The sequence below is a fragment of the Amphichorda felina genome, assembly GCF_050947745.1.
Source record: "Amphichorda felina strain 45539 chromosome Unknown scaffold_1, whole genome shotgun sequence".
Lineage (NCBI taxonomy): Eukaryota > Fungi > Ascomycota > Sordariomycetes > Hypocreales > Bionectriaceae > Amphichorda > Amphichorda felina.
The window spans coordinates 552,692-576,735 of record NW_028145049.1 but is presented as its reverse complement, the minus strand read 5'-3'; the positions used below and the strand labels follow the sequence as shown (position 1 = coordinate 576,735).

Here is a 24,044-nt window from a genome sequence, read left to right as displayed (position 1 = left end):
CCGGTATGACTCAAAATGAGACAGCTTTCACGTTGTCAGCCAATATCAGCTGCTGAGCGGGAGGGACCAGTTGTCGAGTACACCCTAATACATCAACAAAAGAGGCAAAACATGGTCAGTCAAGGCGCCAATACGAACACGGTGAATACCTGCACAGCTGCAACAGAGCTGATTGTGGTCGGCTGATCACGTCCTGGATTGAGTTCCATGGACACAATTTACGCCGGTACCAAGAGATGGAAGAGGTGGCACTGGCAGTTACTTTCCATAGAGGCAGCTTTGGAGCGCGCGGGTCAGTACATAATAACGAGACAACCAACATAGATTCATCAGACAGGCGATGTATACGAGGTTCGACGTAGTAATAGCCGAGAATTACCCATAATTGGGCGCAGTCACCTGCCTGGAAGGTACTTATTACCGAGACTAGTACCGCAGTACGGAACCTACACAGGTATCGACTGCATTGACACCTACCTAGGGAGCTCCCCCCAGGACATGACATTTCATTCGTCTCATCTAAATGACGGCGACGGCATCGCAGTGCGTCGAATAAAATGAACGAACCACAGAGGACTACAAGCAAGGGCCATACCAGGAACAAATCATCCACAAAATGTAGGTCCAGCCATCCCCATTGTGACTAGTGGCAATGCGTCCCAACCCCAGACATGCCCCCGTTGCCCGCTGGTATCAACCCTCTGGGGTCAGAAGGCTGACATGTAGCAGCTCGACCAAGGTCCTCAACAAAGGGGCCGCTTGATCTCGAGGAGTGAGAATCATATCAGATCACCGCCGCACTAGACATCTTGGCTTACCAAACTCCAGTGACCCACTAACATCACCGCAGTCTGCCGCCCACCTCAGTCCTAAACCTCAGTCCCTGCTTCGGGGCTCACCCTCAAGGCAACAACAACAACGAGACCATTCTCCCGTCTCTAAGGTGGGAGAGGCACGACCAAAAGACTTCTCTTTTCTTCTCCGACCCGATATATACCATCCTCTCACCCCGCTCAACGTTCCTCTCGCCTTCCGCAACTCCCCCAAGCAGCCAAATCCAGAAGCACCCCTGGAGGAACTCCTCGCCAAGGGCCATTTCAGAGCCGCTGCAATTGCGGCCGTCCAGGAGTTGACTGGCTCAGGGGCAAGTGGCAGTGTTGATCCTCATGACGCAGAGAGAATCTTTAGCCTGCTCTACACCCGCCTAGCATGCCTCACGCTCATTGACGCCACTCCGCTGGCAGCTCAAGAAGTCAAGGCGTTGGAGGACCTGAACAATGTTCGCCTCTATGTGGATGAAAAGACGGGAGAGCACCTTGTGCCGTGGGAACTGCGGGTTCTCAACGTTCGGCTTCAAGCGCTAGGCTTTGGTGACGCTCGAAGGTCTGTCATGAGCTATCATGACCTCGCCCGTGAAGCCCGAGACCGGATATCAAAAGCTGCGGTACGGCATGACAACTCAGAGCGAGAGCTATGGAAGGCTCGGCTTCACGAACTAGGCATCAAGGTTGCCAGCGCACTTGTCGAGATGGACGACCTACCCGGTGCTGCCAGCCATCTCAGCAATCTGCGTGACCGAGGAGATGGCAAGATTGCACTTTCAAAGGCCTTGCTATGGCTGTATTTGGGCGATGTGGACAGCGCAAGGGGATGCACAGAAGAATGTTCCGAGGATGCTGTCGTGGCGGAGAAGATCATTCTAGCACTTTGTGATATGGCAGATACTGAGTACGAGGCAGCGTTGGAGAAGTGGCAAGAACTTAGAAAAGGTACTGAGGATGAGATGGTGGGCATCAATGCAACCGTCTGCCTGCTTTACCTCGGGAAGCTCCAAGAGGTACGTCCCCTCGCAGATCTCTGCAGTGTTGCATGTAACTCACGATTTGGCAGGGACGCGAAGTTCTCGAGAGTTTGGTCGACTCGGGTCTGTCATCCCACACTCTGCTGTTTAACCTATCGACCATGTACGAGCTATGCACAGAGAAGAACCGCAATCTGAAGATGAGGCTGGCAGAGCGTGTGGCGGCGTTGGACGAGTCCCCAGCAGGCTGGGAGAAGACAACTGCCGACTTCAAGCTGTAGTAAACCAGCTACACTCCGAGAAGAGCCCCAAATAAAGCGGTCACGTCGATCCATGTTGTACCAGGGGAGCCCATTAGGCCATGACGGACAATAACTAGTACAATAGTAGCCAGGGCCTTGCAGTAGTACCACTGATTAATGAAATTCCCCCTGGGGCCCCAGTCAGAGTCCCTAGTCAAGCTCCCGCAACCCCACACTAAGCCAACGATTATGACGCGGAAAACCGAAGCCGCGGGGTACCTCGGCATGCTGATCCCAACAGGCAGGGAGTTCATCCCCAAGAATCCAACAGACGAAAGCTGCCGAGGGTGTCTCTAACCCAGGAATTTTGCCAATCGTACTTATCATCCGTTGAACCCAGAGTGACACCATCTAGAAGGTTGTTGAGAAACCATCATAGCTCCAACGCCAGAAGAAACACAGCCATCATGTCAGACAGAGTCTCCCAGCTCAGCGGCCACCTCAACTACCCCAAGGGTATGTTGGCTGGCCAGGTCGCCATCATTACTGGCAGTGGACAGGGCATCGGCGCCGAGGCCGCACGCCTGTTTGCTAACGAGGGCGCAAAGGTAGTCGTTGCCGACATTGATGCCAGTCCGTATCCCAATGTTACTCATCGAAAACTGGGCAGTGCACTTACACACCTGTAGAGAAAAGCGCCGACGTCGCTGATGGGATCAACAGGAACGGCGGCAAGGCCATCGCTGTCGCTGGCGACATCCTCGACAAGGACTACATTAACAACCTCATCAAGAAGGCCGCCGAGTTTGGCGACGGCAAGATCAACATCATTGTCAACAATGCTGGCTACACCTGGGACGGTGTCATCCACAAGATGACGGACAAACAGTGGGACAACATTATTGCCCTGCACTGCACCGCGCCCTTCAACCTCGTCCGCGCCGCCGCCCCCTTCTTCCGGGTCAAGGACGGCGCCCCCCGCTGCATCATCAACATCTCGTCCACCTCAGGCGTCCACGGTAACGCTGGCCAGATCAATTACTCACTAGCTAAGGCAGGCGTCACCGGCTTCACCAAGACGATCGCCAAGGAATGGGGCCCCGCCTTTGGTGTCCGTGCCAACACCATTGCGTTTGGCCACATCCTGACGCGCCTGACGGCGGCCAAGGAGGACGGTGCCTTCATGACCGGCCCCGACGGCGAGAAGATTGCGCTAGGCATCCCCACCAAGCAGAAGCAGGCCGCGGGCGATGCGGCCTACGCTGACATTGCGCTGCGGAGGCCAGGTAGCCCAACCGAGGCGGCGAGCAGTATCCTGGCTATTGCTAGCCCCCTGTTCTCGTACGTGACGGGCCAGACTATCATGGTGACTGGCGGAAGAAACATGTAAGCTAGATGCTTAGTTGTTGCAATATCATATATTTCTTTTTTTAAAACGCCACGGCTATGTTGTATCCAGCAGGAAGGTCTCTTGGTGACAAAAAAGAAAAACAAGTGTGCTTTGAATTATTAGAAACGGTACTGGCATTCCCGCCAAACGCCCCAGCCGTCATGATCTTTCCTCGTTTTCTCCTCGCAAAGCGCATTATACCTTGAGCCACAGCGTGAGAACACCCTTGGCGTACTCGACAATCTCGTCGCCTCCCAGCTTGCTCTCGCCGTAGAGCCGGTCGACGAAGGAGATGGGCACCTCGGCCACGGAGCAGCCCATGGCCTTGGCGCGCACAATCATCTCCATCTGGAACGTGTATCCTTTGCTCTCGGTGCTCGAAATGACCTTGTCTAGGATCTGCTTCTTGTACAGGCGGAAGCTGCCCGTGACGTCGCTGACGCCGGGGCGCAGCACCGTGTCGGCAAACAGGTTGGCTCCGCGCGACACAAATTTGCGCTTGAGGTCCCAACCATAGACACCGCCATCTCCGGCGTACCGTGTGCCCGTCACAATATCGTAATTGCCCGCGCGCTGGCGCGCCACCATCTGCGGGATGAACTTGGGGTGGTGGCTGAAGTCGGCGTCCATGATGATGACGAAGTTGCCCGTCACGAACTGGAGCCCGTGAACGTAGGCGGTTCCGAGGCCGAGCTTTCCCGCGCGGGGCTTGAGGATGACGTGCGGTGTGTAGGCCTTGACGAGCTGCTTGGCGACTTCCTGGGTGCCGTCAGGCGAGCCGTCGTCGACGATGATGAGCTCCCAGTCGAGTTTGCTATGAGGGCGACGTTAGTTTTAATAGCCGGAGCTGGATGGGGTAGAAAGATAATGCATACGCCTCGGTGAAGGTGCGGTTCAGCAGCCAGGCCATGATGGGGAGGTTCCTCCGCTCATTGTACGTCGGTAGGATGACCGAGTACTTGTCCTTGGTGGCGGCCTTTGCGGGAGCCATGGTGACGTGTGCGGGCGATAGTGCCTGACTGAGGGTAAAACAATGCGGTGGTATTTGATGTTCGGTAGGATGGTGAGCGGCGAAAGGAGTGTGGTGAAGTTGGTTCGTTGTGGCGCGTCTTCTCTCGCGTCACCCAGGTTGAAGCTCTCGTGGCACGCCCACACTGGGAGAAGGACAGCTTGACGACGATTGGATGACTAAGGACCCCCTGAATGGGCAGCTTGGGAGCTCAGCCCAAAGCGACGAAAGCACCGCCAAGGATCTTCAATTGGACAGCTCGCCTCATCAAATTCAAGAAGGAAAAGTATTCACGGCCTGAAGCAGTTCAAATTGATTGTTTAAGTTTATATAGTAGTATTTAAATAGGATAGGGGAAAAGTTGGAATTGCAAAACATCTTTCTTTACCTGAGGTACCATCAGTATTCGTACCTACGGAGGCACTATTTTACAATATCGATAATTTTCTAGTTCTTTTATATTATACGTAGTGAAATTGATTTATTGTATTGTAATTTTTTGTTACTGTCGTTTGGTACGTATCTAGGTAGTAAAAGCATGGCTAAAACCAAAGAGATATTGTCGCAAAAATGCGACGCCGCAATTATGCAGCTAGTATCGATCCTTACATTGTACGACAGATATAGAGCAGGAGGGTTGGTAGAGAGAGTAGGTTGAGGAGCTTGACTCGAGTAAATCACGAGTGGTCATTTTTTTTGTCTTGCAACTCACGTGCACTGCCAATCGCCTTTGAGAACGGTTGGATCTCAATCAAGAAGTAAAACTCATGACGATAAAATTCTGCAAATCAAGGTTCACCTCGATCGCTGCCCCTCATTCTCTGTATCATTCCTCTCTCAGGCTTGTCAAATGCGCATCATTCGAGGGATGGAAGCGCCAATAATAACCGGCCAAGCAGCTTCCCCGCCATCTGGATCAGCCGTCTGAACCAGGCCAATGCACACTGTCGCCGGGCACCAAGACATTGGCGGACTTCACAGTCACGGGACACAAAAGTAGCTGCCGTGGCACTGTGCTCGAGTGACCAACCTGCCCTGCCCAATCGGGGCCGAGACCCGCCCGTTCTCTGTGCGGCTGTGTGAGTATACTTCAGACTGCTGGTACATGGTTGGAGATTGTTACGTGCTCCTGGGGAACAGCCGCAAACGGTAAACTCACGGCATCATGTCTGCCTCTTTGTCAGCTGTTAAGCCGTACATTATTGCTCTGCCCTTTCCAGGTATCCCTGACCGATGATGTGAAAGCCGCGTCTGTGGAACCCCCCCATCGACGACCTCGACTGACGGAGACCATCGTCCCGGCCTCGTTTCTCTTCAACTCTTTCTTCACTCATCTAACTACCCGGGCTTTCTCAGCCGCGAAACGTCGCCTAGAGCTGCTAGCTTTAACCCCGAAGCTGCCAGCGCATCGTCTCGGAAAACCCTATCGCCTCCAACTCGCCTCTCGTCATCCCGATCCATCGAACTTCAGCCTCAGCCAGCCACGCTTGCTTTGAACCTGGGCTTCCATCCCGCTTGTCACAGTTGCTATTTCTTACGTCATCAGCACCATGTCTGCCACCGACTCAGCACTCAACGGTAAGCTTCAATTCGTACTTGCCTGTCGACTACTTTGTATTGTATCGAGAGCGGCCTTTTTGGATATGCTCGTCTGAAGCTATCTCCGGACCCTGCAATTCGGCAATTGGCTCCTCTTGGCGGGGGGCCCATTTCCCCAAGCTACTGGATCGATAGCCACTGACCACTGTCTTAGCTCCCGTGCCAGCACCGGCCCCTGCACACGCGACTGGAGAACCCAACAACACTGCAACAGTCAGTGATGCGGCGCCCGTAACAAACAAATCCGATGCTGAGCCCAAGAGCGCGCATGAGGGTGCCGGCCCTGCCTTCAATGGGCCGAAGCCCGTCGAGGTGACCTCCGTTCCCGAAACCCCCATCAATGGCGCCACCCCAGCCGGTGGCACGCCGCGACCAGAGCTCAAGCTCTCCGAGGAGCCTCAGAAGGAGGCGCCCACCCCACAGGAGGCGCCTGCCATTCTTGGCCCCCGGGACCCGACGGAGGGCCCCAAGGAGGATGTCATTCCTGAGCCCGTCATTGATGAAAATATCCCCAACGGAGCCGCCGTCATGGCCACAGCGTCCCACAACGGAACTTCTGCGGGCGAGAAGCGGAAGGCTGAGGCAGAGGAGAAGAAGGAGGAGAAGCACTCTCCTGAAGCAAACGGCAACGGGCAGAAGAAGACGTCGGGTCAGGCTGAGGAGCGGCCGGAGAAAAAGCCCAAGATCACAGACAAAATTACCGAGAAGATGAGCGAGGTCAAGGACAAGGTCGAAGACATGGCTACTGGGGGGAAGGGTAAGCCTGGAAGGCCGAGAAAGAACAAGAACGCACCGCCACCTGTAGGGAGAACAGAACGCAAGACGCGCAGTCAGGGCCCCGCTTAGCAAGCTACGAGCTGTTGGGGATTATCGATGCTGATTATGCTGTTGCGTGGGGGTATGGTCACCGCTGGTGGATGGCAATTGCTGCTGGGTTGTTTTATTGTCTTTCCCCTCTAGGCGTTTGGAAATACTTTGGAGATGCATCAAATAGGCTATTTTTTGATATGTGCATCTTGTCCGATGCTGGTCTCGTCTTCATACACTTCAAGGTGACTGTTTGAAGTCTAATGCGGGAAAAAATACGTAAGGCGCAAAGTGGTCTTGAATCTATGTCCAGAGATTTCATAGCCGTGGGCACCTAGTATCGCTACTGATACATAATTAGCCCTAGAGCTCTAGCGAATTCGCTGTTGCATACCTAGGTACTTACATAGTATGATGGCCGTGGATTTTAGGGTTGGCATCCCGGGCAACCTGTAACAGTGAACTTGTATCTGCCTGATCACTTCGGCGTATTTGAATCATGGTCCCATAACGGGCACAAGGCATGCTGGATTTTTTTTTATGTCAGGGCGGATGTTCGGAGACCTCCACGGTTCCGCGTGTTTGGGCGTATTTGAGGCAGTGCAACAAAGAATTGGCCAACCATGGCGACTTTTCCTGGGAGAGACCAGTAATACGTCCTCGCACTCGTAGGCAAACGGGGCACCTCAGAAACATGGAAGACATCGAAAAACAATGCATCTTGGAGGTTCATGACGGGACTCGCTACAGTCCGTACCTTGCCGACTCTATGCCCCTGTACATAGTACTGCAGGTATTAATATGGCCTTTCGTGGATTTGATGCTGGACGCCCGTTCACTGCACCCTGACGTCAACGGGTACGAGTTAGGCAGGACCTGGGGTTCTGGAAAGGATACGAGGTCCTAGCCTTGCAACCTGCTGCATGTCAAAGTGATCGGCGGACCCTGTTCAAAAAGGGTTCCCCTGATACGTTTGACTACTATATCCGTATGGACACATAATACTAGTACTATGTACTATAGTATTCAAAGTATTAGTACTCGTAGGTATCCGAAAATGTCTGGTGATGGTTTGGAGCTATCACTAACTAGTTGATGGCTTAAGGCACTACTGGAAGGTGACCTAATACATACGAATGGGTATGAGTAAGCGATGTCTTGCGTACTCGTACTGTGGAAACAAAAAGAAAATTCGGAAGCATTGTTCGCGGCCGATGCGATCGGCTGAGTCTAGAACCTCGCCCATGTCGCACTCACTCTCTTTGGGCCTTCTCCACGTACCTCACTACCTACGGACGGGTACCTGAGGCTAAGCTCTATGCCAAAGTTAAACTTTGTATTCGGACGTATCTACTAGATAGTACCAGGTACGGGACATTCGCTGGGGTGATTCTTCGCCTGTTGTTTTCTGTTCTTGCGCTCAAATTCTGCTCGATGTACTCTGTTTGCAGCTGCATGGTTGGTGGTGGGAGCGGATGATTCCTGCCAACCGCCTGCGGACTGGCGTGTCATTGCTCTTGGACCTGGGTTGGTGGCAAAAGTTGAAGAATCCTCAGAATCCACCAAACTTGGGGCCAAACCAGGGCAGTCAGACTGTCAGACGCCGGTGCGAGGCGCTTGGTGCCCCTTATTTCAACTGGCCAACTGGACACCCACGGCATTCGCGCGGCCCCGTCACCCCATGCTGGACGGGGTCCGCTCTGATCCGGGACAAGAATTAGGTTCAAGGCTTTTGTTTCGCCATGATTTAATGCTGGGGCGTGCACGACACGTCACGGGCTAGGCGCGCGGTGCAAATACCCAAACCTACTATAGATTACTACTAGTAGTACGTACTACTACTCTGTATGTATGAGTTCTCGTAGTGTGTATCCGAAATACGCAGCAAACCCTGGTGGTAAAGGTTAGCGAGATCCCGAGATGAAGCAAATTTTGAGGACGGATTCACTCCCCACAAATCTACGTCTGTCTCCTGTGTTCACAAAGGACATGGGCAGTTGGTGAGAGCTCGTATTCTGGCGCGCCCCTGCTGTAATAGCTTCTGTGCACAGTACATACTAGCGGGGTTAGTGACCAGAAAGCCAGGTGGACGGGCTGGTGGAGGGCGCCTGTCAGGGGTGCTTTTGGTCATTGGTGTCCCCCAGCTAGCCTGGGCCTAGGTACCTAGCGGTGCCGGGTCCTGGACCGTGTCCACTATGATTGGGGATCAAAAATAGCACTCTAACTGAATGTCGATCCACCACCGGTGGCCAATCAACGGCGCCAGGGGCGTTGTCGAAGCGGCTTGAAGGTGCTGGCAGCCTGTAACGTCGCCCTGTCTTTCCCAGTTTGCATGCACGGCCGGCACAAGAATTTTGTGAGGTGGTCGGTCACTGGCAAGTGGCCGCCTCAGGCTCTGAAATGCCTGGACTGGAAGCCAGACTACAGACCAGGAGGCCACCAGGAACTGGTTCGCTCCACCAACCATGGGGCGTCTCACATCCCATCCATCATCCGCCCATCCATGGGGTGTCACCTCCTTGGGCCCTTGTTGATACTATGGATCGCCGGCCTCATCCGCTCCGCTCCGCGCCCTCCGTCCCCTAATTCTGCGTCTCCATCCTCTACGTCTGTAGCCATAGTTGCTTTCTTTTCCACTCCTCTCGCTTTGCGCCCATCAGCACCTCACTACCCTTGCCAGGAACAGTCCTTCGTTTACCTCTCCTATTTTTCTTCCTGCGACTTGGGGGTGGTCTAGGCGCGAAATCGGTGGCGACTTACTTCGATTTTCTGCGACAGACGTCGGATTTGTCCCAAGGTGCCTGCCTGGCCTCCGCCATCGACCTAGTCCCCTATATTCTGCTCCGACGCCGACCTCACTTCCGCTCGCTGGCTTCCGTGTTTCTTCGCCTATTCACACTATTCACAACACCAACATCCCGGCCCTTAGGGCCACCCCCGACAAATTGATCCGCCATGGACCTGGCGACTTCAGCGACAGCTCTGCTGTCCCGGAGGGACGACTCTGAAGACAAAGATACCGGCCAGCGGCTGCTCGAGCTCCTCAAAAACCCCTTTGCAGATCAGGTATAGTTGCTTGGCTCGGATAGTGCTCTGGGATCGCAACTAACAACGCTGATAGCTCCAAAAAGCGTCGATATATTCCGCTCTGGCCATCGCGCTAACGTTCACGGCTGTTGCGACCATCTTCTTCTCCCTGCTGCGACCGTACCACCAAGCTCTTTATGCCCCGAAGCTCAAGCATGCCGATGACAGACACGCTCCACCTCCGATAGGAAAGACGCCGTGGGCATGGTTCACTCCGCTATGGAAGAGCTCGGAAACGACCCTAATCCCCCTGATCGGCATGGATGCAACCATCTTCCTCCGCTTCGTTCGCATGTGCCGCAACATGTTTCTAGTTCTCTCGCTCCTCGGCATCTGCATACTCGTTCCTGTTAATATGACCCACTACGACAAATCTCTCGTGGATGAAAAGACCACGGATTGGTTCGGCAAGATTACGCCTGAGTATGTCTGGGACGCTCCACAATGGGCGCAGGTTGTGGTTGCGTGGCTGTTTAACATCGTCATCGCGGGATTTCTGTGGTGGAACTATCGCAAAGTCACAGAGCTGAGGAGGACCTACTTCGAGACCGAAGACTACCAGAACAGCCTCCACGCTCGTACGCTGATGGTGAGGAGAATCCTTTGGTTTCTCGGGACTACATGGCTGACACACAGTGATTAGCTTTTCGACATTCCCAAGCAAGGATGCTCAGACGAAGGTATTGCTAGAATCATTGATCAGGTTGTCCCTAACTCTTCATTCGCCCGGACCGCCGTTGCGAGGAACGTCAAGGACCTCCCAGAGCTCATCGGCCAGCACGACCACGCTGTTCGCAAACTTGAAAAGATCTTGGCTAGATACCTCAAGAACCCCGGCCAACTGCCTCCTGGCCGGCCCTTGTGCAAACCATCCAAGAAGGACCGCGCCTACGACACTTATCCACGCAATCAAAAAGTCGATGCCATTGAATACTACACGCAGCGCATTCGCTCTCTCGAGGTCGAGATCAAGGAGGTTCGGGCCAGTGTGGATAAGCGAGGCTCCATGCCCTACGGCTTTGCGAGCTACAACGACATTGCTGAGGCGCACAACATTGCCTATGCCTGCCGGAAAAAGAAGCCTCATGGCGCCACCATCACTCTTGCGCCGCAGCCCAATGATATTATCTGGGTGAACATGCCGTTGTCCAAGGCGGCAAGAAGCCGTAAGAGCTGGATCAACGCGTTGTGGGTTACCTTGTTGACCATCCTCTGGGTCGCCCCCAATGCCATGATTGCCATCTTTCTCATCAATCTGGGTAACCTGGGCAATTTCTGGCCGGCCTTCCAAACTTCACTCCAGAACAATACCGCGGTCTGGGGTATGGTCCAAGGTATTCTCTCCCCAGCCATCATGTCTCTGGTGTACCTGGTGCTCCCCATGATCTTCCGCAGACTCTCGCAGAATGCGGGTGACAAGACTAAGACGGGACGTGAGAGGCACGTCCTAGCTAAGCTTTACGCCTTCTTCGTCTTTAACAACTTGATCGTCTTTACACTGTTCAGTGTTATTTGGACCTTTGTTGCTGGTGTTGTCGACCGGACAGAGGACGGGGGCGATGCCTGGAAGGCAATCCTGGATGAGAACATCGGCAACCTCATCTTCATTTCTCTTTGCCGCAACAGCCCCTTCTGGGTTACATACCTGTTGCAACGCCAGCTTGGTGCAGCCGTCGACTTGGCCCAGCTGTACCCTCTCATAGAGGCCTTCTTTATGAAGAAGTTCTCGAGCCCCACTCCACGAGAGCTGATTGAAATGACGGCCCCCCCGCCCTTCGAGTACGCCAGTTACTACAACTACTTCCTCTTCTACTCCACGGTGGCGCTGTGCTACGCTGGAATCCAGCCTCTCGTGCTGCCTGCCACGGCTCTGTACTTTGTCATCGATTACTACCTCAAAAAGTACCTCATCCTCTACCGCTTTGTCACCAAGACGGAATCAGGAGGTGTGTTCTGGCGGGTGCTTTTCAACCGTTTTATATTTGCCGTCATGCTCTCCAACTTGGTGGTGCTGCTCACTCTCTGGAATCGGGGTGATGGGCGGATGTACCAGTTCTTCTCGGTCTGCCCTCTCCCGGTGTTGATGATTGTATTCAAGTTCTATTGCAGCAAAGTCTTTGACAACAAGATTCGATACTACAGCACCCGTAACATTCGGAAGCATCCCGAGGCTAGTATGCAGAAGGAGGACCGCCAGCGCAGCGAGCGGCTCGCCAGCCGATTCGGACACCCGGTCCTTTATAAGAAATTGATCACGCCAATGGTGCACCAGAGGGCGCAAAACCTGCTTCCCTCGGTTTACACTGGCAGGCTGACCGATGGACGCGAAGGCGGGGCTGATGATCTCATGAGTGTTAGCGGCTACTCAGACATGTACGCCCTGAACAACATGCAAGGTGGGAAGCCTGGGAAGAGCGCCAACACTATGCCCGGATTCGAGTTTGTGTCCGAGTCACAAATGGACTTTGAGTACTACAAGAACCGTGCGGAGTTTGCCGAAGATCATGGCGGAGGCGAGATTTACGGACGGCCTGGCGAGATTGTCCGACCAAACACCCCTGGATCGTTTGGGGATAGTGACCTGGCATCGAGACCGGGAACACCCCTTTCAGGCCGGCCGACGCCCTTTGGACCTGGATCCATGTCGCGTGCTAATACGGGGTTCTCCGAAACGGCATATCAACCGTTCCGGCCGTCTCCAAGTCGCGGCTTCACGACATCGCCCGCTCTGCCAGAGAACGGTGTCATGGGGTCCATTGATCGGACCCGTACCCCTCTTTACACTCAAGATAACGGCAGCTCCTCTGGCCTTGTGCGTAATGCGCAGGCGCCTGCGATGAGCTCGATGGACGGCCACCCCCACGATATGCTGGGAGACCGGGGAGTTTCGCCCCACGGTGGACGCGCTACGCCGACGCGCAGCCACAGCCCCGGGCCATCTATGGGTGCTCTAGGCGGTGGACCTCGCGGATACAGTGGTCTTGCGCAAGCTGAATACCCCAGCGACAACCAAGGAGACGCGGCGCAGTATGACTATTTCAGGGGAGGTAGTCGGCCCGGGAAGAGGAACCCTGGCCAGGGTTGGTGAGTGTTGACATGGGGATCCGGTGTTCTATGTTGACACGGAAAGCGACTTTGGATCTTGATTTACATGTTACCACCTGCATATAGGGCCTGGCGTTTTGGGATAGACCGGATAGCATCCTCACGTGAAGATGTTCGGCAGGATTTTGAACTTGTAAAAAGAAAGCGAATTTATGGCTGGCCGGTATGGCAGCACCAGAGCTATAGGCTATTGCTTGGGGTCTGGAGATACGATTATGAGAACATACTAGATAAATTTGTAATTGCTAAATTACTTCCCTTTCTGATTTAACCAGTGGAAGCTACAGTGTCTGGGACGAATGTGATGTGCTGAATGCTGATGGTCAGGGATGTGAAACTAGTTGTATACGGCACTATAACGAAGAAGATCTGCTTTAAGCACGATGTCTCTAGGAAAAGGAGGAAGGAAATAGGTATCCGTGTGATTGGGGCTCTTAGGCGTCGGAACATGAAAGGGGACTGGAGGGTAGAGAGGCCTGTCACCAAGATTAAAGCCCTGAAATACACGTATCAGGTCTATCGACATTAGCCATCTAGGGCATATCTATCTAGGTCTATGTGTTTATAATTACCCACCCTACTTCGTTACCAGGCTTTTCTAACTGTTATTAATCATCTATTCTAGAAACTTGCCCGTCTCGTACCAGCGCTTCGCAAACGCCAGCGCATCCGAGCCCACTCCCTCGACAAGCTCCTCCTCCACATCACCCTCCTGCCAAGTCACCGCAACCGTCAGCCCAGCGCCCTCAACGCTGATCGCGTTGAGCCCGATGGCCGGCCCCGCGACCATGGCCCCGTTGGTGAAGAGGGAGCGCGTGATGCTCCAGCAGCCCGCGTCTCTGTCCCCGTCCCCGCCCCCGCCCGCCTGCCGCAGCACGCCCAGGTTGCTCACCTCCCACGTCGCGCCGCGCGGCTTGCCCTCCTTGCTGCGCCAGAAGGCGAACATGTCCGGGATGAGGGGCAGGAGGCCGGCGACGTCGTCGACGGGGAGCGTGGCAGTGCTCTGGGTGAGGTCCTGCCTGAGGCGGCGGGCGCTCTGCCAGATGAGCTGGTCGGTGGCGGAGGGGTCGCGGAGGGCGGCGACGACGGGGGCGGGGTGGGAGGTTTGGGCGGTGGTGACGAGGGCGCGGAGCTTAGCCTTGAGGGCCGGGTTGGCGCTGGGGGAGAGCCAGGGGCGGAGGTTGATGGGGGTGGTGCTAGAGAAGGAGGAGGCTTGGTCGGCGGGTAGGCGGCGGGAGAGGGATGTGAGGATGAGGGCGTGGAGGAGGCCGGTGAGGGTGGTGGAGTTGTCGCGTGATGCTGCGATGAGGCTTTGGAGAATGTCGGAGTCTAGATCTAGGGGGCGGACGCGAGTCTTGTAAGGGTTGGTGAGACAAATAGGGTTTGCGGTCCAGGGAAGGGCCTTGCGGGACTTGAGGAATGACGGTGCGATCATGTCCCAGAGGGTGCGGGCGAGGAAAGGGTAGGTGTTTTTGAAGCCGATGACCTCTTCTAGGGACTCTGGAAGTTCAGGTACCTCGGGAAATGAGAGCTCGATGGCAGGGTCGCCAGTTATGGGGGTGACCCCCTGGGCTTTGAGTGCGGCGAGAAGGTGCTGGTGGAATTCCTTGCCACCTGTGCCATCTGCTAGGGCGTGGTGGTAGCCGAACATAACATCCAGTTGAGGCCGAGAGAAGACGCCATCGGCAGGGCGGATGACGATGATCTTCCACGGGGGCCGGGTCTCGATGTCGGGCCAGCGCTGGTCATGCAGCCAGCCCTGAGTGGCGGCCACTTCAGCTTCGTACTCATCGCTCGTCTGGGCATTGGAGGAGCGCCACTCAATGTGGTTGCGCAGGTTGATGTGGGCAACATGCGAGAAGGTGGGCTTGCAGGTGTCCTGCTTGAGTATGCCGACGCGGAGAAGGGGCTGGTCCTGGACGACGGAGGCGAGGGCGGCGGTCAAGGCAGCCTCTTGGTCTGCTATGCTGGTGTTCGCGGGCAGCTGATAGCGGGCGGTGATGGTGACGCAGAGGTAAATGCCTATGTGGTGGCGCGTGGAAGAGTAGAGCTCCCTGCTTGGTGGTCAGTGTCATGGTCCGTCTTCGGACGAGGATGGTAACGTACAGGGCGCCCAGAGGACGGAGGGCCGTGGGTTCGGACATGGTGATTTGCCGACTCAACGGTTAATGGTGAAGGGAAGTAGAGAAATGGCGTTGGCTTTTAATTGATGAGCTCTCATAAGCAAACGGTCTGATATGGTACTTATTTAGGCCTTGTCCAGCGGTCTATAAATCCGTTGTGATAGTGGTTGAGTGCTAGAGGCGATGAACCGGTGGCGTCTTGGCATGACTTACCGATACAAGTCTTCTCGCGCATGTCGGGAGGATTGATGTTGAGGGCCAGGACCGGTACACAGAAGTGAGACGGAGATTTTGTTTTTACCTTGATTTATAACGGTATATTGACATTATTATAGATAGGTATATACATGTACATGTAGGCCATGGTGTAGGATGGTTTTGTTCGCATTGTACGCCGACAGAATATCACGTGAGGTGGTGGCCTTCTTTCGCCTTATGCCGGTGCACTGGTTCAATTTCCCAACCACGCTCACAATTCCCTTTCATGGGTTACAAATTATGTTTACTTGTAACTACCCGGACTGATTCCACACCGATGGGGCTATCGATTGGAACTCTTTCCCCGCTCTCATGGCGGCTTCGGCTGGGCAAACGGCTATTCCGCCTTCTCGGCCCCATCACGGTGAGAGTTAGCTAGCATTGCGTCATCAAGGGACCATGTCGCCCTCCGGAGGTTGAAGCTATGCAATACGTTGCTTCGCATACGACCATCCCGATACTCAAGGTCTGTGCCATTCATACTTGAGAGGGTCGCGTCTACATTTGAAAGGCCTTCGTTCAGGGTGACACTCTAGAGGACGCTTGGATGGCGAAGGCCGGCTTGACGTTGGACCAGGAAAGGACCATTTTCGCAGACATCAAGCAATGTATTTCTAGTCTTCGTGAGCTTTAGCCTCCATCCGATGATATGGTCTCCTCTGCTTTCCAAAACCCGGCCTATGATTGCCGCATCGGCTCAGGTTTCTTCGGTCCTATGAACCATCGCGAACTTCAATCATTGACGTGAGGATACTTGCGTTTTGACGACATCCACTCCTTGGAAGGGAGGTGGAAAAATTACACACGACTCGCTATCGGATACATTTCACGCACGCCGATCTAGCCCCAAGAAATATCATTGTGAGGAACAGACGCGTCGCCGCACTCATCGACTAGGGATTTTCAGGTTGGTATCCGGAATACTGGGAGTTCACCAAGATACACTTCAATTTGACCACCAAAGAAGAATGGTATCAGCACCTCCGCCTGATCTTTCCTTGTTATGACGTTGACCGTGTGGCGGAGCACATTTCCGTGTCGCTGATGGGAGTCTGTCCTAGTCCCAAACTACCTCCTGCAACGGCCATAGAACGACAAATTGCCGTATCTTTGCACCATCGGGATCACTTTTCTCGTGGACAGAACTGCCACAGATTCGGTTACGAGGCTTATCATTGGGGCGTCCAGGTCATGCCTAAGGAGGGCCAAGGAGGAAGCCGTGACACACATGATGCTACCGACTCATCCGAAATCGACAAAGTAACAGAATGACAAATCCCAATATGGATTGGTGGTTCCGAGCTAGAAAAGACGTCGACACTGAACTCAGCGCTAAGCTTCTCGGACGCATTGTCATCGGTGTCGTTCCAGATGAGATGTCGAGTGTTAATTTTGAAGAGCTATTTAGGAGAGTTCCTCTGCTAGTCAAAAACACAAATTCGCAATAGAGCTGCGTGACATGGGTTGTGGATGCCATCTTAGCACTCCAGAAGAATGGGTTGGTACGGGCCTTCGATATCAATGAGTTCCAAGGCCGGGCCATCTCCTATGCTGACGAGAGGCTGAGCGGATAGAACCCCTTGGAGGTTTGGGAGTACTTTGATATGCAGAAGTAAGACTAGGTGATGCACCGAACAGTGCCCCTTTCTGGGCGGAATGACTTGTAGTTGCCGCAAGGATACGGTGCATTTGCGGAATCGTACTTACAGTCCTACCTTTGATGCACCGAAGGATCCATAATACAATTCCGGGAGCCTCCTAGAGAGGATCTAGCTAGCCATGCGGCCGACAGTGCTTTTGACATGGGATTTTCGTTGTCGAAGATATTTCTTTATGTCCTTGTGCGATAGTCACCATAACGAAGACTTGGCTCGTTGTGACGGTCATGGGCCATACAAGTTCTTGGGATTCGTCACTGATGCTGATGACAGTCCATGGCTCAAGGTCTTAGCTTCTGTGATTCGGTTAGGCCTTTCACGACTTGAATGTCGCAGGCTCACAGCAGGCCGCCTGTGATGCTCACCTATAAGACTGGAGCTTTAACTGCTCGACAGTCATCAGTGCCGATATTTGGCGTTAAAAAAAAAAGGGTCCCATCCGATCGCGCAGGAATTTTGCGGGTCCCATATCCCACCGTACCTTGGAAAACCTTGACCGCCTTCGAGCTGCCCCTCCCGAAAATCGGAGCCAGCGGCAGAAAGTTAGTTTGTGACGCATCCAGGTCGAAAAAGCATTGGATACGTCCAGCTATTGAATTCCCCCCGCCACTCAATTGGACTTTTCAACATACTCAATCCGCCGCCATTTGACGCGATATCGATACATACAATACCGCCGCGATGGTCGAGCTCCCCGATCCCACAGTCGACCTCGACTGGAGCGGCTATGTCGGCGCCATCCACGAGATATTCCACAAGAACGCCCTGGCCCATCCCGACAGGCCTTGTGTGACCGAGACCAAGACTTCTACGTAGGATATATCCCCTGAACCGAGAATGATGAGCCCGGCCAAGGTGCTGACATTTGCATAAGGTCACCGACTAGGACTTACACGTACCGCCAGATCGACGAGGCCTCAAACACCATTGCCAACTACCTGCACGAGGCTGGCATCACCAATGGAGACGTTGTCATGATCTTTGCTCACCGCTCGGTCGAGCTGGTCTGCGCCTTCATGGGAACTCTGGTGCGGCTGACTATATTTATTTGCAATGTCACTTACGACTGACAGCAATGTTCAGGCTTCTGGGGCTACAGTAACAGTCCTCGACCCTCTTTACCCACCGCAGAGGCAGCAGAGTATGTACTATCCTATCCTTTCTCGCGTAAGAAGTTTGACTGACTAGAATAGTCTACCTCGAGGTCTCCCAGCCCAAGGCCCTTATTTCCATCGGTAAGGCCACAGACGAGAATGGGTAGGTTTGTGTCGCGTTCGAGGCGCTCCTTACTGAAAATTTGGGCTCTATTATGGTGATTCCTTTACTGACAAGCTACATCCAGGCCCCTTGCTCCCTTGGTACAGAAGTATATAGACGAAGAGCTACGCATCAAGACCCAGATCCCGGATCTTCGCCTCGGCGACGACGGCCTGGTGTCTGGTGGCGAGAAGGAGGGCAGTGACATCTTTGCTAGTGTACGAGGCAAGGCCTCGTCACCTCCCGACGTACTTGTCGGCCCAGACTCTAATCCTACGCTGTCCTTCACGTCGGGTAGTGAGGGAAGACCTAAGTGAGAATTTCATTATCTTGCCAACTGCTCTGTTATCTGATTGGAATTTCAGGGGCGTGCTCGGACGTCATTATAGCCTCGCAAGATACTTCCCCTGGATGGCTGAACGGTTTAACCTCTCTTCCGAGAGCGTATTTGCCTGTCTTTCGGGAATCGCCCATGACCCTATCCAGCGAGGTAAGATGTGGCTTCTATTCTTCATTTTACTACCTATGCTAACTCTTGAGTCTAGACATCATGACGCCCCTCTTCCTCGGCGCTCAGCTACTCATCCCAGCAAAGGAAGACATCCAGCATGAGAGACTGAGCGAATGGATGAATTTGTGGTCACCTACCACTGCTCATCTCACTCCCGCAATGGGACAAATTCTTGTCGGTGGTGCAACTGCCAAGTTCCCCTCGCTGCGACATGTCTTCTTTGTTGGCGACGTTCTCACCACACGCGATTGCAAGGCACTTCGTCAATTAGGGAATTCATGCGCCATTGTAAACATGTACGGCACCACTGAGACCAGCCGGGCGGTTTCTTACTTCGAAATCCCCTCCGCCGCAGAAGACCCGACAGCCCTCGACTCGCTCGGGGACACTATTCCCGCGGGCTGGGGGATGCAGGATGTCCAAGTCCTCGTCGTTTCTCAAAGCGACCATACTAAGATGTGTGGCGTTGGTGAGGTCGGAGAGCTGTATATCAGAGCGGCTGGTTTGGCCGAAGGTTACCTCAACGATCCTGAGAAGAACAAGGAGAAATTTGTCGATAACTGGTTCGTCGATAACGCCAAGTGGGTGGAAGCCGATAAGGCCAACGACAAGGGCGAGCCGTGGCGCCGTTATTACAAGGGTCCCCGTGACAGACTATATCGCACAGGAGACCTTGGCCAGTATCTCCCATCGGGAGCCGTGCGTGTATCTGGCCGTATCGACTCTCAGGTTAAGATCCGTGGTTTCCGGATCGAGCTCAACGAAATCGATGCGAATCTGAGTGGTAGCCCTCTGATTCGAGACTGCAAGACTCTTGTTCGGAGAGATCGTAACGAGGAGCCGACCCTTGTTAGCTATATCGTTCCCGAGATCTCTGAGTGGAAGCGCTGGCTGGAGGCAGAGAAATACGAGGATATCGAAGACGAGGGCATCGAGATGGGATCCAGTGTGGTGTACCTCAAGAGGTTCCGCCGTATGCAGGCCGAGGTGCGAGACCACCTCAAGACCCGCCTGCCGGCTTACTCGGTGCCCTCTATCTACATTATGCTGCAGAAGCTCCCTCTTAACCCGAACGGCAAGGTCGACGTTCCGAATCTACCCTTCCCCGATGCCGCTGAGAGGGTAGAGGACGCCTCAGAAGAGGATATAAAGAGCTGGGAGGCCTTGTCAGAGACGGAGAAGACCATTGCCTTGCAGTGGTCGACTCTAATCCCCGGCCTCAACGCCAAGACTATCAAGTATGTGGACCAGAGCGATGCCCCATAGATGAAAGCTGACCGAGCCTAGGCCCGAATCGAACTTCTTCGACTGCGGTGGACACAGTCTTCTGGCCCAGCAGCTCCTCCTCAACATCCGCAAGAATCTGGGCGCTGACATCACCATCGGTGTCCTTTACGCAAACCCCACTCTCAGGGGCTTGAGTTCCCAGGTGGACCGTCTGCGCGGTGGTCAGGCTGTCACAGTCGACAAGGCCGCCGAGACCGCCTATGGCAAGTCGCTTGACGAGCTGGTCAACACACTGGATGCCAAGTACCAAAGCGCGAATCCGGATGCCCTAAGCCCATCAACTGGTGCCACCTTTTTCCTCACTGGCGCCACGGGCTTCTTGGGTGCCTACCTGGTCAAGGACATTCTGGACAGGGAGAACACTAAGCTCATTGCGCACATCCGTGGAGCCAAGGGTCTTGAATTTGCGAAGGATCGTCTCACCAGATCGCTTAGAGGCTATGGTTTGTGGCATGACTCGTGGGCCGATAGGATCATCTGCGTCCTTGGTGACCTATCCAAGCCCCGTCTTGGCCTTGACGATGCCAGCTGGAAGTACGTCGCCGACACGGCGGATGTTATCGTCCACAATGCCGCATATGTTCACTGGATTGCTCGCTATGAGCAGATGATGCGTAGCAACGTCCTGTCTACCATGGACGCGATGAAGCTCTGCAATGAGGGAAAGCCCAAGCTGTTCTCTTTCGTGTCGTCGACTTCGACCCTGGACACGGACCACTACTTCAACCTCTCTGACCAGCAAACCGCTACTGGGCGCGGAGCGGTGCTTGAGGCCGACGATATGCAGGGCAGCCGTGTTGGCCTTGGCACAGGTTATGGCCAGACCAAATGGGTATGTTGACTCAACTAAGAGAGGAGATGCAGGAAACTAACTGTTCCAAGGTCTCTGAGCAGCTCGTCCGGGAAGCCGGCAAGCGCGGGCTCCGGGGCGCTGTTGTCCGTCCCGGATACATTCTTGGTAGCCGCAACGGTGGCGTTTCGAATACCGATGATTTCCTGATCAGGCTATGCAAGGGATGTGTCCAGTTGGGCGCAAGGCCACATATCGTCAACTCGGTGAATGCCGTCCCCGTCGACCACGTCGCCAAGGTTGTCATTGCCGCGGCCCTCAATCCCCTCCCCGGCGTCAACGTCTACCACGTCACGGCGCACCCGAGACTTCGTATGAACGAATTCCTCTCGGCGCTGAGCTACTATGGTTATAACGTCCCCGAGGTTGACTACGAGGAGTGGAAGACGCAGCTCGAGGAGTTCGTGTCGGCCGGATCCACCGAGAAGGATCAGGAGCAGAGCGCACTCATGCCACTGTTCCACATGGCAACGTCGAACCTGCCTTCGACGACGCGCGCCCCTGAGCTGGACGATAGAAACGCTGTGGCCGTGCTCAAGGCCGACGCTGACCGCTGGACTGGCATCGACGACAGTGCGGGCGAGGCCATCACCCGCGAGGATATCGGAAGGTATCTGCGCTTCCTGGCCGAGACCAAGTTCATGCCGTGGCCGACCGGCCGAGGGCGCGAGCTGCCGCCTATTGCGGCTGATATTGCTCAGGCCCAGGCACAGTGGGGAGTTGGTGGTCGCGGTGGTGCGTCTTAGAGAGTGATATTTGGATTAGGGACCTGTTTGAGGCATTGGGAGGTTAGAAAAAAAGGAGCGAAGCTACTCGGGCTGTGTTAGATCTCTCTCTGGGCTGTATAACTTAGAAAATGAGGTGCTTACTGGGGATATTGACCTGCTTATTGAGACCATATTTGGTATGTTATTACCTAAATATTATGGAAATATTTATATGGTTAATCTCATAAAGTCCGGAGGTTATTGCGCTTATAAAGCCTTCTGCTGCCCTACCAAGTGAAGTGTTGACAAGGTAAGAGGCAACTACAGCTATTAGCGTTTGATACTTTCCTTCAAGCTATCTGAAGAAAATTTTGGCTAATGCTTTCTGTGAAGACCCTTCTAGATTTTATGCCCCTCCATAAAGTGCTTACTCTAAAATGAAGCTCTACTTCCCGATGATCCCCCCCTACTTACTAGGTAGTCACTCTCTCTCGAAGCTCAAATCTCCTATCGAAGACAATAACGACAACGATAGCGTCAAGGCCGACGACGACAAAAGCAATAGTAACGGGGATAATGACGACGATAATGGTAATCGCAATGGCGATAGTGATGATAGGTACTGTGGTAGACGGATACTGTTGAAAGGCTGTGCCCCAGGCAGCCTGGGCAGACCTCACCTTCTTCGCACCTCACGTTTGTAGCTATATCCCTTCCTTTTTCCTTCCTCAAGAGCTAGGCAAGGCAAGGGGAACTAGGGGCTTATAGAATTAAAATGGGCATTGTGATTACGATGGACGATGTCTCAGCTATGATATCTATCCTGGGGGTTGGATTAGAGATATCAGGGGCAACCCTCGCAGTCAGAAGCAGAGCGGCGCTTGCAGGTAGAGGGAATATGTGCGTATCTCAGAGGATGTAAAGACTTTGCTCATGAGTAAAAAAAAAAAAAAGACCCGGGGAGAGCTATGACCTCTTTACCGAAGTTCGGGACGTTGTGGAAACTCGCAGGGCCAGAACCTCCACGAGATTCAACTGCACCTAGGCACTGAAAGGAAAGATGATGCAACTGCCACAGTCACGCTACTGACCCAATAGCCTTTTTGATTTTGCGTAATGTACCAGTGGCTCTGAATGACTCTCAAGGTTTCCCTGACACCTTGCTCAGCCACCAACCAAGCTCTGTACCCAAAGCCTCTCCTTGATCGTACATGATGAGATGTCCGGCATCCTCAATAACAGTCACCTCAGCGGCATTCACAGCCTTTCCCAGCGCTGTCGCCGTCTCCACAGGCACCCACCCATCCTGCTGACCCCAGATGACCTTGACCGGCAACTTTGCTCCAACCTCGCCATAGCGACTGTCCAAGCCGTCAGTACTGCGCGAGTTTGCTTGGCAAAGCTGCCTTATGAACCCCTTCTGCCCTCCGTCACTCAGCCACGGCTCAATGAGTACCTTCATAGTTTCCGGGGACAGGGCATGGTGCGCAGCATCCCTGATGTAGCCCTCCACTATGCATCGGAAAGTCGTAGCTGGAAGCTGCTCAAAGGTGCTTCGCTGTTCGGCGACAAGTTTGAACAGCGGCAGCTCCGCTGTGGGCATAGCGACAACGTCGATCAAGCACAGGCTCGCGTACTCGCAGCCGTGCAGCAAGCTGGCGCGAAGGGTCATCAAGCCAGCGTGATCATGGGCAATCACGTGGGCTTTGCGGCCGGCCCAGCCCTCGTTCCCGTCATTCTCCCACGTCTTATACAAGGCGGCAAAGACTTTGGTCTGCTCAGCCAGATTTGCATCCAGCGCGACAGCTTCGGTAATGGCATCGGCCTTTTCAGGTAGCGGTGTGCCTAGAGGGGATTCACCGAAGCCAGGATTGTCGAAGAGATACACGTGGAAATGTCGAGAGAGCGTGACTGCAAAGGGTGCCCATACTCGAGAGGACCAGGGGGTTCCGTGAACGAAGACAAGTGGTGGTAAGTGAGACGCCCCCAGTGATCCCCACTTGATTTGATAACTGTGCAGGTTTGTTTGGAACGTGAAGGTGTTGCTCAATGGAGCACTGTCCATGAAATGCGTTAATCTAGCCATTTTGCGACAGGTTGAATAGGAAGGACAAGGCGTTGATGGGTCAGCAAAATTAGTACAGAAGGATTTGAGACGTTGACCGGGAATGAAGAGGCTATATATATACAGCTGACAGGCGATCCCAGTCCTTCTTACATGTCAGCGAAAGGCGTAACTAGGTCCACATTGACATCATAGTTGACGTCATCTTCACAATAATGATTGTCTCTATGCGGAGATTGTATGCATTGACGAAATCCTTCATGTGCTGTAGCATGGTGCTTGTCTCAT

At 53.9% G+C, this 24,044-nt stretch overlaps 8 protein-coding genes across 8 annotated transcripts; 5 read left to right on the top strand and 3 right to left on the bottom strand.

Annotated features, from left to right (window-relative positions):
- Positions 1-671: 671 nt before the first annotated feature.
- ACO1O0_000186 (uncharacterized protein) lies at positions 672-2,082 on the top strand (the record flags this gene model as incomplete). The annotated part of the gene is made up of 3 exons (XM_083189685.1): positions 672-706; positions 868-1,837; positions 1,891-2,082. 3 exons carry the CDS (start codon positions 672-674, stop codon positions 2,080-2,082), a joined length of 1,197 nt encoding a protein of 398 aa, XP_083053544.1.
- A 428-nt stretch (positions 2,083-2,510) lies between these two features.
- Positions 2,511-3,433, top strand: ACO1O0_000185 (SDR family NAD(P)-dependent oxidoreductase; the record flags this gene model as incomplete). Its single annotated transcript, XM_083189684.1, has 2 exons — positions 2,511-2,676; positions 2,733-3,433. The coding sequence occupies 2 exons, from the start codon at positions 2,511-2,513 to the stop codon at positions 3,431-3,433; spliced, it is 867 nt and encodes a 288-aa protein (XP_083053543.1).
- Positions 3,434-3,628: 195 nt separating this feature from the next.
- On the bottom strand, positions 3,629-4,424 carry DPM1 (dolichyl-phosphate beta-D-mannosyltransferase; the record flags this gene model as incomplete). The annotated part of the gene is made up of 2 exons (XM_083189683.1): positions 3,629-4,247; positions 4,309-4,424. 2 exons carry the CDS (start codon positions 4,422-4,424, stop codon positions 3,629-3,631), a joined length of 735 nt encoding a protein of 244 aa, XP_083053542.1.
- A 1,568-nt stretch (positions 4,425-5,992) lies between these two features.
- ACO1O0_000183 (uncharacterized protein) lies at positions 5,993-6,887 on the top strand (the record flags this gene model as incomplete). Its single annotated transcript, XM_083189682.1, has 2 exons — positions 5,993-6,020; positions 6,196-6,887. The coding sequence occupies 2 exons, from the start codon at positions 5,993-5,995 to the stop codon at positions 6,885-6,887; spliced, it is 720 nt and encodes a 239-aa protein (XP_083053541.1).
- A 2,916-nt stretch (positions 6,888-9,803) lies between these two features.
- On the top strand, positions 9,804-13,023 carry ACO1O0_000182 (uncharacterized protein; the record flags this gene model as incomplete). The annotated part of the gene is made up of 3 exons (XM_083189681.1): positions 9,804-9,914; positions 9,970-10,524; positions 10,579-13,023. The coding sequence occupies 3 exons, from the start codon at positions 9,804-9,806 to the stop codon at positions 13,021-13,023; spliced, it is 3,111 nt and encodes a 1,036-aa protein (XP_083053540.1).
- A 633-nt stretch (positions 13,024-13,656) lies between these two features.
- Positions 13,657-15,184, bottom strand: ATF1_1 (alcohol acetyltransferase; the record flags this gene model as incomplete). Its single annotated transcript, XM_083189680.1, has 2 exons — positions 13,657-15,094; positions 15,147-15,184. 2 exons carry the CDS (start codon positions 15,182-15,184, stop codon positions 13,657-13,659), a joined length of 1,476 nt encoding a protein of 491 aa, XP_083053539.1.
- Positions 15,185-17,760: 2,576 nt separating this feature from the next.
- LYS2_1 (L-aminoadipate-semialdehyde dehydrogenase) lies at positions 17,761-21,730 on the top strand (the record flags this gene model as incomplete). Its single annotated transcript, XM_083189679.1, has 9 exons — positions 17,761-17,891; positions 17,954-18,107; positions 18,163-18,220; positions 18,273-18,336; positions 18,422-18,649; positions 18,702-18,826; positions 18,882-20,085; positions 20,135-20,966; positions 21,017-21,730. The coding sequence occupies 9 exons, from the start codon at positions 17,761-17,763 to the stop codon at positions 21,728-21,730; spliced, it is 3,510 nt and encodes a 1,169-aa protein (XP_083053538.1).
- Positions 21,731-22,832: 1,102 nt separating this feature from the next.
- ACO1O0_000179 (Alpha/Beta hydrolase protein) lies at positions 22,833-23,777 on the bottom strand (the record flags this gene model as incomplete). Its single annotated transcript, XM_083189678.1, has 1 exon — positions 22,833-23,777. The coding sequence occupies one exon, from the start codon at positions 23,775-23,777 to the stop codon at positions 22,833-22,835; it is 945 nt and encodes a 314-aa protein (XP_083053537.1).
- Positions 23,778-24,044: the final 267 nt, after the last annotated feature.